This window comes from Macrobrachium rosenbergii, chromosome 3 (assembly GCF_040412425.1).
Source record: "Macrobrachium rosenbergii isolate ZJJX-2024 chromosome 3, ASM4041242v1, whole genome shotgun sequence".
In the NCBI taxonomy this organism is placed as follows: Eukaryota; Metazoa; Arthropoda; class Malacostraca; order Decapoda; family Palaemonidae; genus Macrobrachium; species Macrobrachium rosenbergii.
Window position 1 is genome coordinate 44,806,908 of NC_089743.1, and position 18,216 is coordinate 44,825,123.

Consider the following 18,216-nt stretch of genomic DNA (forward strand, 5'->3'; position numbering starts at 1 on the left):
AAACTCTATGTTCAATTCAATTCGGTTCCCTTCCTCCCACCAAAATAGTCTTGGGCGGGGTTAGGTAAGGTTACGATGTATTCCTGAAGTTACCTCAGCTGATTATGGTATATAGTTCATGCTCTATTACCAATTGCACATTTGTTTCTTTGGATCTTGCCTGGATAGTGACCCCCAAAGGCTCTTCGGGGGTCGTTATCTAGTACTAGAATTTCATGGGGTCATTATCTGTATGATATTTAGTCTTTTACCTTTTTACGATCATCCCCAACGGGCTTGTACTAAACACGCCGCAAAAGTAGATACATACCTGGTTAAAACCCCTGGGGGTCACTATCTATGAAATATCCGTTTCTTTTATTACAAAGATATAATTTAAATGAGTACGTCCAATGTTACTGTCGATACCGTATTATTTCCGGCTGGGCTGGGAAGCTGTCTTCTGCCCTAAATCGCTTACTTCCGGCAGAAATCATTATCAGATTCCTGATAGTATTATTATAATTACTAAGAAGCAAACAAGTTTTATGTGGTCGTAGAAACAGTGATTTTATTGTTGCAAAGTGTCGTGATATTGCAAAACAAGTAAAAAATGCGCCGAAGTTTCTTCGGCGCAATCGAGTTTTCTGTACAGCCGCTACGGCGTATAATGAAGGCCACCGAAAATAGATCTAGCTTTCGGTGGTCTCGGTATACTGCTGTATGAGCCGCGGCCCATGAAACTTTAAACACGGTCCGGTGGTGGCCCATCCTATATAGTTCTCAGAAGCACGATTATGGCTAAGTTTAACCTTAAATAAAAAAAAAACTACTGAGGATAGAGGGCTGCAATTTGCTATGTTTGATGACTGGAGGTTGAATGATCAACATACCAATTTGCGGCCCTCTTGCCTCAATAGTTTTTAAGATCTGAGGGCGGACCGAATAAAGGGCGGACGGACACTAGTTTTCTCGTACAGAAAACTAATAAAAATAGACACGTGAAACTACTGACGAATGCTCTCAAGAACATGGCGACGTGTGAACAAACACTAATTTTAATTTGAGCATCAAAACAGCGTTTTAACAATTATATATTTATGACTAAAGTTACATAGAAGAAAGGATATCTGTAGTTGTTTACGTTTTTTTTTTTTTTTTTTGCCTTTGCTAGGCCTAAAAAAATCCAATGGTTTAGCATAGGCCTACGCGACCCAGAGATGCAATGCTGATTATTTTTTGATGGTCGACCTACCAAAACGTTTGCTCTTTCTGTCTCTCTCTCACAGAATTATATATATATATATAGAGAGAGAGAGAGATAGAGCAAACTGTTCATTAGTTTGTCTCGAAAACCGCTGAGCTACAGTTGTTTTGCCCAACGCTGTGTTGTTGTTTTCGTGAGACAATTTCTGATATCGTCATCAAATACCTAAACGCGAAGAGCTAGGGTCGTTCGCGTCTGTCTGGTCTTGCTCTCTTTAAGATGAAATGCATAGACCTGTATCTGTCTATCTATCTATCTATATATATTATGTGTATATATAAATGTATATATGTGTATATATACACACATATAGACACATATATATATATATATATATATATATATATATATATATATATATATGTATGTATATATATATAATATATATATATATATATATACTGTATATATGTATGTGTATGTGTATATAAATACATATATGTATATATATATACAGTATATATATAATTAAACTAAATGAATTAGCAAAATGATATCCACTCTGTTTTCATACATGCTATTGGTTCTGAATTATTCCCGCTGGTTAAAATACCTTTTATTCTCTTTTTTTTTCTGGAGGTGTAAGAAGCTCAGAATGCCTGAATAATTATTATCTCTCTCTCTCTCTCTCTCTCTCTCTCTCTCTCTCTCTCTCTCTCTCTCTCTCTATATATATATATATATATATATATATATATATATATATATATATATATATATATATAGGTGACTCCTAATACTGAACTTCCTATTTCTCAATGAATCCTGCGGGAAAATGATACTGCTATCACCATATCCTTCTATACTCTTGATGCCACCCACTACGGTTGACTGACACCATGGTACTAAGGCACTGTTTAGAACGACAGAGGAATGATGATTCTGTGCATTGGGGGAAATGTTGATAATGTCAGTGACATGGTACTATTTAATTTCTAGAGTGACTGGTTTGAATTGAATTTAATATGGAATTTAGGCCAAAGGCCATTCAGCGCTGAAACAAATTGGCAGTAAAAGGTTTGAAAGGTGTAACAGGAGGAAAACTTCGTAGTTGCACTATGGAGAGGGTGGAAAGTAAGTTGGAAGAAAGAGAGTATGAAAGGAGGTACAGTAAAAGGAACGGAAGAGGTTGCAGCTAGGGGCCGAAGGCACGCTTCAAAGAAACTAATGTAATGCCTACAGTCCACTGCATGAGGTGCACTGACGGCAGTATCTCCCTACGGAAGTAAAATGGTTTAGTAAAGATGGGTTCAAGTTGGTGAAAAGTAATTATTACTCTTTGTGAGAGAGAGATTTGTGTGTGTGTGTGAGAGAGAGATTTGTGTGTGTGTGAGAGAGAGAGATTTGTGTGTGTGAGAGAGAGAGAGAGAGAGATTTGTGGTTGTGTGTGTGTGAGAGAGAGAGAGAGATTTGTGTGTGTGTGTGTGAGAGAGAGAGATTTGTGTGTGTGTGTGAGAGAGGGATATCAGCAACGCTGTCTTCCCGTTGATATGGCAGAGCCATCTAACATATGGACAAGGACATGATTTGCAACCTCTGAACTTGATGTTTTCGAAGCAAAAGTTTCAGTAATGAGCCATCATCCAACGACTCCGTAATTCATTGCCTCCCACACTAGGTTTCCAAGGTCTGTTGCTAGCTTCAGTTACTAGTTCCCGCGGATGATTAGGGTAGCTGGTGATAAGCGCAGTCTTTTTATGGATGTTGTTTATTTAGTAATAAACCAAGTATTTATTTCTAATAATAAACTAAATATTTAGATCGTTCAATACCATCGCAATGCAGAAGGTAGAAAAACTAACTGGTCTTTATAATAATGATGATTCCTAAATTTAGTCATTTTCCCCTCACAATAAAATTACGAACAAGTGAATTTTCTGGATGCAAGAGCCCCTCCCGGCAAGTTACTGGCTAAATCTAAGTAGTAGCAAGTGAAACAATTCCCTAATTTAATTTTAAGCGCACTGAAGTTGGCGCCTAAAAATAATACGCCATCTTTCATAACTAATTTGCGCTATCCGAAAATAATAACAGGATACTGATATGTGCGTTGTTCAACATGAGACATTGTTGATAAACAGTAAATCAATTGATAACAACGTCGTCTTTGTACACAAGTGCAACAGATTCAATTGCGTCCGTACGACAACCATACGCGTTTTATACCGGAACTTTCTGACACAAGTGACTCACATGGGCCGGGATGTCGCCTGATTTCACTCAGTTAGTCATTGTTGCCAAGAGTGAAGTGTAAAAGCCCCTGTCCCTAAAAGAGTTTTTTTTCTTTAAGTTATTTAAATTTCTGCCTATTTCGTCCGTGAAGAGTTCAGTGATTTGTAAATATATTTCAACTTCAGATTCATTTCAATAGGGAAACTCAAGTTTCTTCTTAAAAGTCAAAATATAATTGCCAACATGGCAACATGTTATGACATATGCAAGTTTCATGAATTCTAGTATCTAAAGTAAAATGAGTGAAATTGAATCTGGAATATAAATTCAAGCAAACAAGGGCTTATATCTTCGTGGTGAAGGGAATTTGTTTGGTGAGGATTTGGTCATACTGCAAGGAGGAGCTGAACGGAACCCCTTGCTCACTTGCTGGCTCACTTCAAGCGACGGTGTTAGAACGTCGATTCGTGTTATCTGCGCAGCTGCCTCCGCGTTTGGGTATTCGTATTCGAGAGAGTGAACGTGAGATTGTGGTCAGGATCATACAGAATTAGTGCTCAGAGTGTTTCTTTCAGAAACTTATGGATTAAAGTAAGTAATTTATACCATTTTGAGACGTGTAATTTTGAGCGGAATGTAATTGATTGACAAGTGTACTCAAGGTGTGGCGTTGCCAAGCATGGTGTAATGTTGTAATATCTTTTCGTGGCCTTAGGCTAGTTAGCCTATTTTGCATTTTCATTTAGTAAGCCTACTCGATTCAGTTGCCATATTATCTGCCTTGTTGCGTGCATGCAGGTTTACTGTAGGTTTCACTGCCCCTGCACAACTGTGATAGTTTGTGGGCAGTTACAAATTTTGTATTGGTGTTGCTTGCCCCTTGCAATTTGATGTGTGGCCAGCGATTAGTATTCTGGGAATTGGAATTTTTGGTATTTTGTTATGTTGGAAGTACCGTGTAAAAGCTCCGGAATTAAAGTTAGAAACGAGGGTAACCGTGATGGCCTAGGCCCAAGACTTATGGTTGACTTTTACCTGCTTCAAACTCTCTCTCTCTCTCTCTCTCTCTCTCTCTCTCTCTCTCTCTCTCTCTCTCTCACACACACACACACACACACACACACACGCGCGCGCGCGCGCGCGCGCAAAATAGTGATTTATTCGATAATTCTACCGAAATCTTCACACGCACTCACACTAAAATAGTGGTTTATTGGATAATTCTACAGAAACCTCCATGAGACACCGTGTTTAGTACCAGCTCCCCAGGGATAAACGAAAAAATACATAAAGACGGCATATTCCCCAAATGATCTTGTAATGCATTATATATACCCTTTCCTATTGTGTTGAGTCTAAAAGTATTATTAGGAAACTGTATCTCCTTGCAGAGCTGTTCTTTGGAATTATTGATTTTATATAATACATATATTTAGTAATATTGTTTATATTATATATATGTAATATATATACATATATGTACATATACATACATTATATATATTATACAGTGTATATATATAATTATATACATATACACGTATGCATATACACACACTACATATACACATATACATATACACATACTTCATCTATTAGCCCATGTACAGTCTGGCATTTTATATTTAATAGGTGTTATAAGGCGACGCATGTTGGAGGTTGCTTGACAAACATTCTTGTCAGTGGATATTTAGGCTATTACACACACACACACACACACACACACACACACACACACACACACACACACACACACACACACACACACAATGGATATCTCAGAAATTCATACTTCTAAACTAGTAGCTTGTAAAATCGTCAGAATATTCCAAGTGTTTTTGACAGACGATCCTTCGTCGTCGCCTGAACCCAATGACCTAGTCGGGGCCACCGTTATCAATGAACCTTCTCCAGCTATATCAGTCTAGAACGGCCCACGTCATAATTAATTTGGAAGATACTTTATGGACGGATAACCTTTCCGACAACAGCAACCCTCCATCATTTAATCATTTAATCCGGGTTAAGGACCGGCACCAAGTTTTGCTGGTGTCACCCTTTGGCCCTAGGCCTATGTAATGCTAAGGTTTCCTTCTCAAATTATTAATGTTTGTAAGTGGTGTCTAATAGGTGGGGATAGGGAGCCCCTCTGTATTCCCCCCCCCCCAAGAAATGTTTGGAAATTTGTGCGCAAATTGGAGCATTTTGAAAACATAAGAGCTGTATTGAATTGTTGAAGCATCAAATAGTTATTATTATTATTATTATTATTATTATTATTATTATTATTATTATTATTATTATTATTATTATTATTTCAAAGGCTAGGGGCAAACCATCAGTGTCTTGAGGGGGCAAATGCCCCCCCCAGCCCATCCCAAGTGACGCCCCTGTCAACACTTCACCTCCTTGCTTAATTTTCAAAAAAATTATCACTTATTTGGAACCTGATTGTATAAATAATGAACACCTGTATCATCGATGGTTCCTAACCTTTTTATTACCACGCCCCCTCTAAGAGTTTGTCCTTCACTCCACGACCCCCCTCTCATCAGTGAGTAAAATTCCCTCTCAGATTTAAATGAAAATGAGAAAAGAGAAGGGATTGTTTTTATTCCTTTGGAAATGAATTAGTTACATACTTGACACTGATTCTTAGCGACTTTTTAAAAAGAGAATAACGAATTTAATTAGGGGAATTTTAGTTTTTACATAGGGTTCCCCCCCCCCTTGGAAATTGCTGACTGCCCCTGGGGGGAGAGTGCCTCGTTGGACGAGTCGGTAGAATTCTCGGCTAGAACTCTGCTAGACCGGAGTTCGAATCACCGGCCGGCCAGTGAAGAATTAGAGGAATTTATTTCTGGTGATAGAAATTCATTTCTAGTTATAATGTGGTTTGGATTCCACAATAAGCTGTAGCCTAGGTCCCGTTGTTAGGTAACCAAGTGGTTCTTAGCCATGTAAAATAGTCTGATCCTTCGGGCCAGCCCAAGGAGAATTGTTAGTCAGCTCAGTGGTCAGGTTAAACTAAGGTATACTTAACTTTTACCCCTGGAGGCCGCTCCCCCACAGTTAAGAAACACTGATCTACGTTATGAAGTGCGAGTAATGAAAATGCTTAGTGAAAAACCTAAGGTATTTAGAAATGTATAACTATAAGTGTAACAGCTAGTAACTTCTGTTGCCATTGAGTTATGGAAACCATATTGTGAGTGCATTAGTCTTTACTTAATATCAGGATTAAACTGGTATTTAGGAATGCTCTGGATTTTGTTAATGTAAATGGGTTTCCAATAGCAACCAGTAACGCAGTTCTAATTAGTGGCTCTCGTATAATAAGAGAGCAATTAGTGTCTGCTTTTATTTATTTTTTCATTTGTTAAATTCCTTGAAACTCATCAAAAGACTCCCCTGTTAAAAGCGGTATTTGAAGTAATTTTTTTTTTCCCCTTCAGGAGCATCAACATGACCTCTCAGATCTTGAGGTTCATGCAGTGAATGGCTGACTCAGACTGAGTAATCATATATTAGTTTTAATAATAGTATCACAACAATGAACTACATCAGATCCCAAACATGGTATAAGTACCAGGTGCCTTTGCCGGCGGGCCAGAGGACAGTAAATTGTTATGAGGTTACATCATTTGCCAAGTCTTTAGTTAAATACAAAGGTGTCATTGTATGTTTCTTAACTTAGTAGAGACACAATTGGGTGTCTGTCAACTATTGGTACCTTGTCAAATTTTGCAAAATTATTGCAAGCACTTTACTTGAAAATTTGTTGACTCTGAGATAGATACAATGAAGCTCATTAATATTAAGCAACTTTTGCTAAGTTTATGAAATTTTATCATTTTATGAGAAAGCAGCTTTCATTAAGTATACCTTAGTTTAACCAGACCACTGAGCTGATTAACAGCTCTCCCAGGGCTGGCCCAAAGGATTAAATTTATTTTGCATGGCTAAGAACCAGTTGGTTACCTAGCAAAGGGACCTACAGCTTATTGTGGAATCCGAACCACATCATAGCAAGAAATGAATTTCTATCACCAAAAATAAATTCCTCTAATTTTTCATTGGCCGGTGGAGACTCGAACATGGGCCAGCAGAGTGCCAGCTGAGAACGGTACCCACCTGTCCAATGAGGAACTGTAGTTTTCATTAAAAATTAAGTTTACATGATTGAGTAAATTACAATAAAAATACGTTTTTGCATTCTTACTCCAAATAAAATCATTTGGAGTGTTATGTTTGGCCAAATTACCAGTACATTCGTTTGCGACCAATTTTACCAAAAATAAACTTTGACAATACATTATGAGAACATTTTTTTACCTCTAAAGTTGGAAGGGGTTTGGGACTTCATTTGTTGATAGTGAAGTCGTTGCCATTTAAGTGACTATGCTGTAATTAAACACATTTCGATAATCTTATAGTCTGTATTGTGGAGCCTGTTGTCCAGAAGTCTGTCCACCATGAGTTGCATTATAAGGTGGAGGCAAGTTGCAGCTAATCCTTTTGTGGTATGTTAGCAGTAGAAAGAAACCTTCATAGCCTGTAAATTTCAACAAAGTCAGAGATGAAGAACTGTCTGGAGTTCAATTGGTGGTAATACTGTTTAACTTGACCAGCACTTTCACGTTGAGTTATTACATGGTAATTTACAAGGAGCAAAAGAAATGCTTGACCAGCACTTTCACGTTGCCTTATTGCATTTAATTTACAGGAAGCAAAAGAAATGGCATTTTTCAACTTCGTAGAGAGCTTGAACCTCATGGAGCTGCTGCTCTCTGATCTTGCCCTGGTGCGCTACAGGGGTAAAAAGGACGTGGATGAAATCCTTCGCTGGGCATGGGACAATTACCATTTTGATTGCAACGCCTTGGAGCCATCAGTGAAGTCTGAAGACGAAGCTGAGAGGTTGCGATGTGGAGGCGATTTACATTTTTTGATGAAGAATTATGAAAGAGCCCTGACACTCTATAATCTGAGTATCATGGCTGCGCCCCATCCAGTGTTGAGTAATGAAAAAATTGAAGAAAGTGAAGACAACACTACAGAGTTTGCCTTTCCTCGCATCGACCCTGCTAGATATGGAGGTGTACCCCTAGAGAGATGTAGTGCCTTGGGAAAAGGGTTTGCAAGTAGATCAGCCTTTATGTTTGAATTTGGAGAGTATGAGAAGTGTTTGCAAGATATTGATCTGGCTCTAGAGTATGGATGCCCAGAAGAACTACGTCCTCAGATTGAGGAAAGACGGTTGAAGTGCCAAGCAGCTCAAAGGCAGGTTGGCCGCTCAGACTACAAAAAGAAAAGTGTGGCCGCAGACAATCCGTTTTCATTATTTCTAAGAGAATCCATGAAGGAACGTTTATCCATCAGCTATCTGAAGCCTCCAGCGTTAATCGAGCCCAATCCCTCCATACCAGCTCTGAGCAGTGCCGCCAAAGTGTCACACTGGCCTGATAAAGGAAGAGGACTGATCGCAACTAGAGATATCAAACCAGGTGAGTATCTTATCAACTAAAATGTTGAAATGCCTATCGTACTCTCTCTCTCTCTCTCTCTCCCTCATCAATTCCCTCCACCTCCATGTCTTTAACTCACCCCATATTTCTTCCATTTAATCTATGTCGACTCCTTAGCTTTTCCTCTTAACAAACTCGCCTAGCTTAATTACTTTGATAGCCACGTTTTCACCCCCATCCCCTTGATATTGCACCTATCATAACTTGAAAAAAAAAAATCTGAAAGTGTTAAGTAGATGGACAGAAAGAACCTTAAAATGTTGAAAGGCAAAGATCATGGTTAATGGGTAATCAATGTCCTGTCTATGAAACTTCCGTTCTGGTGCACAGGATATTAGTGGCTAACAGGGAGGTGCTCTGCACAGGGTGCATCCACATTTCAGGTGTTAGCATTATAAATTAGGCTTATCATTGTGTTATTTTTATTGTACCCCCTGTCAGCGGAAGTAGCTATACAGAAAGAGAAGTTATGTTAAGAAATATTTCAAATTATTTCCAAGACTGCTACATCAATCTTATTAAGAGACTTTCAAGGTTACTATACCAATCGGAAATGTTGAATTTCTCATCTGTAGGTGAGGTAGTGTGTCTGGAAAGGGCATATGCAGTTGGTCTCGGTAGAGGCCAGTTGACTACGCATTGCTCCGCTTGTACTCGCCAGTGTTCAAACCCTCTTCCTTGTCCTGGCTGCACCCAGGTAGGGTATGCCTCAGTTACTTTGTTTCAGGTAAATTTTATGTATAAAGTATAACCAATTTCATATCCAGGTGTTTACTCGCGGGAAGGCGTTTGACAAATACATAAACGTGCAGGGTTGTAAATACAGTGTGTTATTCTTTGTAGGTTATTAGGGTTTATGATGCTTTTAGGAAAGCCCTAGCAGTCAAGTCGGAGTGTGTTAGTCATTTCAAGTGATTTACAGATGATAGTAAAGGAAAGCTCTGTAGCACTCAAAGTACTTGTAAAGTATTGTAGGTAAAACTTTTTTTTCACAATATGATTCATACACAAATATAACCTAATTTAAAGACTTTTAAGTAGTATATTGAAGAGAGTTTTATCTAGATCTGTTTAGTGCTGTATTGTGGTGTTATTTTCACTCAGTTCTTCACTCCTTCCAGGTTGTCTTTTGTAGCAAATCTTGCCGTACTAGAGGTCTTTCAGAAGACCACTGGCTTGAATGCAAGATCTTGGCCTCAGTGCTTGACCATAATTTGGAGTCAAGGGCATGTTCCTATAAGTTACTGAAAACGTTTAACTTCAGTCAGATGAAATCTATCTGCAGTAAGCTCAAGGCTGATAAACCATCCCTTCCTGAACAACTGGGATTTGACAGCACAGGAAAGTACAGTTCATCCTCATTTCAATCAGTTTACCATCTTCATCAAGATTTGAATAGAGATTCACTGGAAGATCTGGTATCAGAATGCCTGCATGCATTTCGGTTGACAAAATTCATGGAGTTGAGTGAAAGATACTTCGTTGATGATACGGGAAAACCAGTAACCGTGACTAAGGAAGATTTTCTGGAAACTTGCAAGATACTGGTCAACAACTTTGCTAAGAGTGCCGAGAATTCCTTTGGCGTTGCCGGGCAAAAGGTTGGTAATAGTGATTCGCCCTAGAAATGCTGTTGATAATTTGGAATTTCACCCTTGTATTGTAATTGACTTTTCTAGTTTTGGCTATCAAACTGTATGGAAGTGACCGTCACACATGAAAATTAATACCTTACCGTAATAGATATTTAGTCTTCCTGCTGGCAAAGTACTTAGTCTTTCAATAGTCTTTCAGTGAACTGGCACTCGCCCTAGGTCATCATCATGGACCAAAATGACTTTGAAACTTGTAGAGCTCGCATTTTCAATACATTTTTTATTTAGTTAGGTTACCATTACTCACAACATTTTGCACATTTCGAGAGAAACCTTTTGAGAGCATTATGAATATCACCACCAGCAAAAAAAAAAAAAAAAAATTATGGTAAATGTTTCGACTACTGTAACACTAGTAAGACAAAACATTGATAAATCACATTTTAGTTTTCGTATTTTCTGGCAAATTCTGTATTAACCAGTTTTCCTGATTCTTTTAACCATTAACGTGTTCTTACTGGTGCTCATTATTCAGTATACAGTAGAAACATCTACCATATGATGGATATTCTCCACAGCTTTCACCTATTTCCCTGATGACTTTAAAATCTAATGGTGAATGTCAAGTGGCGATTCCGTGCGTCTGCTGTAATTATGTGACTGTCTTCCTTTGTACAATTCCAGATGGCAGCATTCAAAGTATTCCTGGCGAAAAGTCTTATCAACCACTCGTGTTGTCCTGTTATGTCACACTCTTCCTTTGGTCGCGAGTCTTTTGTTTACGCCATGAGACCAATTTCATCAGGCGAGGAGCTTACAATTTCTTATACAGATTACTTCAACATCGAACCGAAGATTACAAGAAATGAAAGACTGCTGAGGAACCGTGGCTTTGTGTGCAGATGCCAAGCTTGTGAAGAGAACTGGCCAACTACTGTGTATCTGCCTGAAATTGTGTTGCTCTGTGAGAATTGCAGCAAACCACAAACCAATGTGGGTATGTGGTGCAATGATTGTTTGCGAAAAACAAGAAGTCGTAATGCAGTCGCCAACAAGGTGTCAAAACGGAAGCAGAGTTCGCAGAAGGTGGCTCCAGCGCTCAGGGTCTTGCATCGGATGGAGGGCAAAATAAGAACGGGAAAACCCATATCAAAAGAGGAATTCAGACGCCTTTGCGAAGCATCAGAGGTGGCCTTTAAACATTCGGCAATGCCTTCTAGAACCCTGGTGAATTTCATGGGGTCAGTCGAGTTTTGTGCCGATGCTGGATTGCTGTGAAGAGAAGGTTTTATCCTTGTGCGGTACACTGGGTGAAGTGACTAATTTTACCTTTAAACCAGACTTATGTTTATACACTGGGTGAAGTGACTAATTTTACCCTTCAACCAGACTTATGTTCAGGACTAAATTTAATCAAAATTCACCATGTTATTACCTGGCAAGTTTTCCCCCAATAGCAATAAGTAAAAAGCATTTTGAGCTCTTGGGTAAGCAGTTTGTTTTATTAAGTTTTTTGTTTGAACTCTTGGCCAAGCAATTTTTTTTTCAAGTATTAGTTTTTGTTTGAACTGGCTAAGCGTTTTTTATTTTAAATTGTTTGGTTTTTTCGTTTGTTTTGAACTCCTGGCTAAGTATTTTAGTTTTTTATAGTAAGTATTGTTTTTGCTTGAGTTTTATATTATATATTATATTATTATTGTTTTGTTTGCTTAAACTCTCGACTAGTAATTATCAAGGTTTTGGATGAACTACTGGGTAAGCAGAAATCATTTTTATTGGTATCAAATTGTTTGTTGGAACCTTAGCTAAACAATTTTGTTTAATAAGTTTTTTAGTAGGATTGCGCTAAGGGTATTTTTTTCAGTAGGATTAAGGTTTGGGGTAACTTTTGTTTTAGTAGAATTAAGGTTTTTGATTCATCTCCCGGCCAAGCAGCTTTTCGTAGGTTTTTTTGTTTGAACTTAGGCAAAGCACTTATTTTAGTATCCATTTTTTTTTTTTTTTTTAAACCGGCCAAGCATTTTTTAATAGTGTTTTGTAACTGGTCATGCTTTTTTTATGTTATAGTTTTTTGTTTGAACTGGCCAAACAGTGTGTTTTTTTTTTTAATAAGTATTAGGTTGTTTGTTTGAACTCCTGGCCAAGCAGGTTTTGTTTATTATTAGGTTTGAAATCGTGGTTATGCAGTTTTTGGTAATTTTTGTCTAAACTGGCCAAGCATATTTTTATAGGGATTATTTTTTTATCTTTAACTCCTAGCATTAGCACTTACCAGGTGTTTATGTGACTTGGAGTTCTGTAAGAAATGATGAAACAGCGAGAACGTTGCTTTTGGAAACATAAAAGGCTATATAATTGGTGGTCACTTTATTATATGGTGATTAAAAAAAATTACACCATGAATTTGTATTACTACTGTACTGTGTATCTCATCTGTAGTATTTTTGGTAGTGGTAAAAAAAAAACATTACATATGATTTTGCATTACTACTGTACTGTGTATCTCGTCGGTAGTATTTCTGATAGTTATAAAAAACATTACATCATGAATCTGTGTTACTATTGTACTGTGTATCTCATCTGTAGTATTTCTGCGTAACAGCAACATGGTCAACATTGCAAAGGCAACCGGGAAAAAAAACTTTTCCTATAAAATTGCGCATTTTAGTTGTAGACAACGTTAGGAAGTGTGTTCGTAGCAAATTTGCATACCAGTACCTATATTTTTTTATAAACATGAAAAACATTATCTCCCGTTACGAAACGTTGAGGTTAAACAGACCTGTTGCTGTTGTTTCACTTTCTTAGTGTTGTTGCACTTTGTTAGTGTGTGTGTGTGTGTGTAAAAAGCGTATAGTAACCCACGAGATTGTGGGAATCAGCCCATAAAAGAATAATGTAAAGTGTTTGAAATGTATGTAATGTTTATGCTGAGTAAAGCAGAATTGAAAGAACTGGAGTGAATTATAGCCTACCCCGAGGTTGCACATTGCAGTGATGCGTGGTATTTTAAAGGGATATGGTGACGCGATCAGCTATTGTATACAGTATTGGAATGTATATCTGTATGTGTATGTAATTAAGATAATTTTCAACACCGTCAACCACAGTCCAACCTCTTAGGCAAAACGGCCTCCGTGTGTATCGTCAAACCTGTTCACATACGTAGTTTATACCTTCCAAATACTGTAGATGTTGAAAATGCACAAAATGTTAGGCACAACGAGGAAAAGAATGTTAGTCAGTCTTAAAAAGCCAGCGAGGTCCATGAATAAGATGACCAGCTTCAATAAGTAAAACAGAAAACTTAAAACACCAAGGGTTAAGAGTTTACCCTAATCCCTTCTAAATAGGAATCTACTTACTACAGAGTCTGTATTTCAAGTTGGTTAGTATCGATATTTTGTCAGCGAGAGGAAATTTATTTCTTACGTTTGGTTTTCCATTAGAAGACTTCATATTGTATTTTGCACCCACTCACCATATTTTTAAATGTAGGAACGTATGTTGTGCAAGCATTGTGTAATGCACACGTAAGGTATTCACTTAAGTAGGAACAAGTTGCTTTATATTTAGTTGTGTTGGAGCTTACGCTATCGTGCTCAGACGTCAGCTATCTTGGAAATTTTACAAGTGTTTTTAAAATCTTGGTTTAAAGTGAAATTTGTTTCCCCTCAAATACGTTTATTCTCGTCTTCAAAACTATGTAACTTTCCACCTTTCAATGGGTAGTAGTGACCGAGTCTTTATCTTTAAGGGCACATTGTAAAATTCTCAGGCTTAGAATTTTACTTAGTCTATGGGCATACAGGTTTTTTTATATATAAGTTCACAAGACACTTCGAGCTTTCACTGTCACCTCCCCACACATCTCACACACTCCCTGGCCTGATGCCTTTTTTCCAGCTGACTCTGTTTGCAGATTCTTCGTATATATGGCATTCATTCGATGCCAGATTTTGGTACAATTTTCCCCAAGTTTCTTCCATATGGGCTCCCCTTTTCCAATGTTTCACGTTGACTTATCTATATATACATTTCGGTCAGCGGTTGCTATCGAGTTATGTTAGGGCGCGCAAGAGGTCAAGATCTCGGTCATTTGTTTTTGCCCATACGAATTAATGAACACATTAATTCGTATGGGCGACGATCAGTCAAACTCGGCATATGGGATCGCATAGTTCGTTATCGCCCCTTTTCTGTTTTTCTCTCTTATCAGTAATTTTCTGTATCCCCTCGTGTGTTTATTAAGATATTTACTTTATTCAAGTATAGACTCGATCTGTAAATATACAGTATATATATGCATTAAGCTACAAACGTCCTTTAATATCCAATTCGCTCTACCTCGGAAATAATATATTTTCATATGTTACCCGAAGGGGAATTTTTTTTTATTTGATAAGTTCGTCGACTCGTGGGCTCGAACCACGAAAGACAAGAACTCGGACTACAGTGAGGCGATTTTGGATATTTGTGTTTGGAATCGATACCAACCCGCCTATGCCATGCCAACCATGTAGTACGTTTGTCGCACGCAGCCGTATCGTGAGAACATATTTCCAAGCCGCATATTGAAGGATGGTTGTAGCTTAATGACTGTATATGAGTCACGGTGATGTAATAAAAATTCATACATTATATATATATATATATATATATATATATATATATATATATATATATATATATATATATATATATATATATATATATATATATATATATATAAATACTGTATATATAGATAGGTATATCTATCTATCTATCTTATGGGTTGTTTCACTGTATTATGTGACTGTATTGCCAAAAGTGTGCCCTCCTACGGAGACTGTATTCCTATATTAACTCGTTAAATCTGTTGGTTTGTCTCTCTGATATCCTTCAAGTGAGTCCAAATCTTCGCACTTCTCAAATCTGTTTCTTAAGTTGAAGTTTGTATTCTCTGAATTGGTTAGTGCTATTGTTTTCTTCTCTACAACTTCAGTAGAGAAGGTAAAGTGTATACCTCTGCTAAACCTCTTCCTGTACCTTATGATACCTAACCTTTCCTCCTGTTTTATTTGTAACCTGTAAAGCTATTTTACCCTGTCTGACTTCATGTTGGCTGGAAGAATAATGTATTCCATTCACTTGTGATCCTTCTGTAAATGCAAGAATTCCCTTCCCTTCATAAATTGGATTTACTGCGCTTTCTATCCAAATGCCTTCTCGTGGCTTAAGTCTTGGGTCTCTGTCTAATTTCAAATAAGTTTCCTGGTTAGATTCTAAGTCATCACTAAATTGTTGAGAACTCGTGTTACACCCTTGATGCCTTTCCACTGTATTATCCTTTTTTTTTTAGAATACTTCCCAGCAAGGTTTCCCGAGTCTTGTTTCTTCTGATTGTTTTACACGGTGGTGTTCTAGGAGTCTTATGATTCTTTCTAATCACTAAAATTGCTCTCAAAGGTACATCAATTGTGATTCCTTGTCTTGCCACAGTTGGGTAACCAGTTAATGTGCAAATGCTAAATGTATTCCTCTTGCTACCAGAACAATATCCTTTAGTGGGATTCTTCCCAGTTTAAAAGGAAAATCGATTTGCGCTACCATTTTGATTCTGTTTCCCTGAACATCTGTGATTATACAGTCTAATAATATATATATATATATATATATATATATATATATATATATATATATATATATATATATATATATATATATATATATATATATATATATAAAATAAAGACTTGCATTTTAGGCCATACCACCAACCCTCAAGACCTTGTTATTCTGGAATCACTTTTTATTAGACAACTTGTTCCATCGTTAAACACTCGTACGTCCTCGTCCCTTCTGTATTTATCTTGAATTGTGCTTTTGTTTATGTTTACCTTTAGTTTAACGCTGTCACTCCTCTAGGTCGGTCCTCAATCTTTTGTTGTGTAACCCCTTTCACGCCTATTTCCATTTTTAGTATACTGTATATTCTGTGACCTTTCGTTTTAATGTAGAGCTTTGAAAATTGTGTTCGTTTCTTTAATTTTAATGTGTATGTTTCTGAAATTTTGTATGAATAGTGTTCAGCTTTTTCAATTTTTAGTTTTAGTTTTTACGATTTGACAAGGAATTTTGTTTCATTTCAACAGCCCTGATGATGTAATTAAATGGATAATTAAGAAACGTTGGAAGAAAGTCAACTTGGTGTGGCCTCTTCCCACTATTGATGATTTTTAATATGGATTGACTCTGACTCATTACAGTAAGCTATATATATATATATATATATATATATATATATATATATATATATATATATATATATATATATATATATATATATACATATATATATATATATTATATATATATATATATATGTATTGTGTGTGTGTGTGTTATATTATATATATATATATATATATATATATATATATATATATATATATATATATATATATATATATATATATATATATATATATATATATATATATATATATATATATATATCAGTGTGGAACTGTAAAAGAAAATTTTTTCAAGTTCATCTAATTTTAAAGGTAAATCTGTTGTTAAATGCTCTGCAGAAATTGATTAGGCATCATTAGAATTTGGAAAGTCCAGCAGCATTTCAAAATATGTCACTAAGTGTTATTCAGAACCTGATTAAGCAAGCATCCATTGTCTGCCCTTTTAACCCAGATGAATTTAGTATTTTACAAAGGCCAGTATAGGTTAAGGCATTTTCAAAATCTAGAACTGAAAATTGTCATTGTGAACTCTCCAGTGTGTAAGGTAGGATTATATTCGGTCTAGAACTCTAAAGGTAATCCATTTGATATCCTCAAAATGCCTGATCAGTCATTTTAAAAATTCGGGACATTTTCTTGGAACGTTAACGCAATTTGGTAGTGGTTATCTGTAACGCCGGATTAGGCATTTCTTTGTGCCTAGGGCTGTAGGAATGTAAATATAGAAAGTTCAACCTGCATTCTTAAAGCCTCTGGCCACAAATAAAGATCTTGTCATTTAATATTCTGCAAAGTCTGGTTTTCAGTTTCAAAGTAGTTTTTTCAAATTATATCATTTCTTGATCTGTGCTTAAGAGGTAGTTTTTTTTTTTTTTTGTTGCTTCTTGAAAGTGGATAACCCCGACATTTTTATGGTTGTCAGATGTTTCTGAATTAATGAATTATGGTCTTGCTAAGTAGCCATTAAAACATCTCGTGTATTGATCCTTTAATGTCCTTGTGGTATTGTGTGGATCACCTGGAATGTCAATTGCACCTTCAATATAGTTAATAATACATGTACGGGATTACTGAACGAGTGACCCTTTTGCAGTGGTATTCATTTGATTATCCTTAATCAAAACCAGTTTTACCAAATGTACAAATTTAAGTTGTAACAAGTTTTACAAGACTCGCAATTGGTCAGCATCTTGGTGACAGCTAAGAGAAGATTTGATGTTGCCATAAGGATAGGTATGTGTTTTTAGATGAGTCAGAGGGTTTCACAATGAAATAACGTGACGTACAAGTAAGTGTCTATGTGGAACAATCTTTAAAAAAAAAAAAAAACTGTAAAACCAGTTTCTACAGAAGGGAATACCCAGCTGTTAGGAGTAAATGGTAAGGCAAAGTATTACAGTTAACCAAGTCGTGTCTGCGATGTAATATTAAAT

At 36.7% G+C, this 18,216-nt stretch overlaps 1 protein-coding gene across 2 annotated transcripts; it reads left to right on the forward strand.

Moving 5' to 3' along the window:
- Positions 1-3,842: 3,842 nt before the first annotated feature.
- LOC136854942 (SET and MYND domain-containing protein 4-like) lies at positions 3,843-13,495 on the forward strand. 2 transcript variants are annotated; one of them, XM_067131503.1, is made up of 5 exons: positions 3,843-4,009; positions 8,145-8,925; positions 9,522-9,643; positions 10,068-10,547; positions 11,226-13,495. In XM_067131503.1, exons 2-5 carry the CDS (start codon positions 8,157-8,159, stop codon positions 11,817-11,819), a joined length of 1,965 nt encoding a protein of 654 aa, XP_066987604.1. In that variant the 5' UTR covers positions 3,843-4,009; positions 8,145-8,156; the 3' UTR covers positions 11,820-13,495. The 2 variants fall into 2 exon arrangements, with proteins under 2 accessions (XP_066987604.1, XP_066987615.1); XM_067131514.1 differs by lacking the exon at positions 10,068-10,547.
- The last annotated feature ends 4,721 nt before the right edge of the window (positions 13,496-18,216 follow it).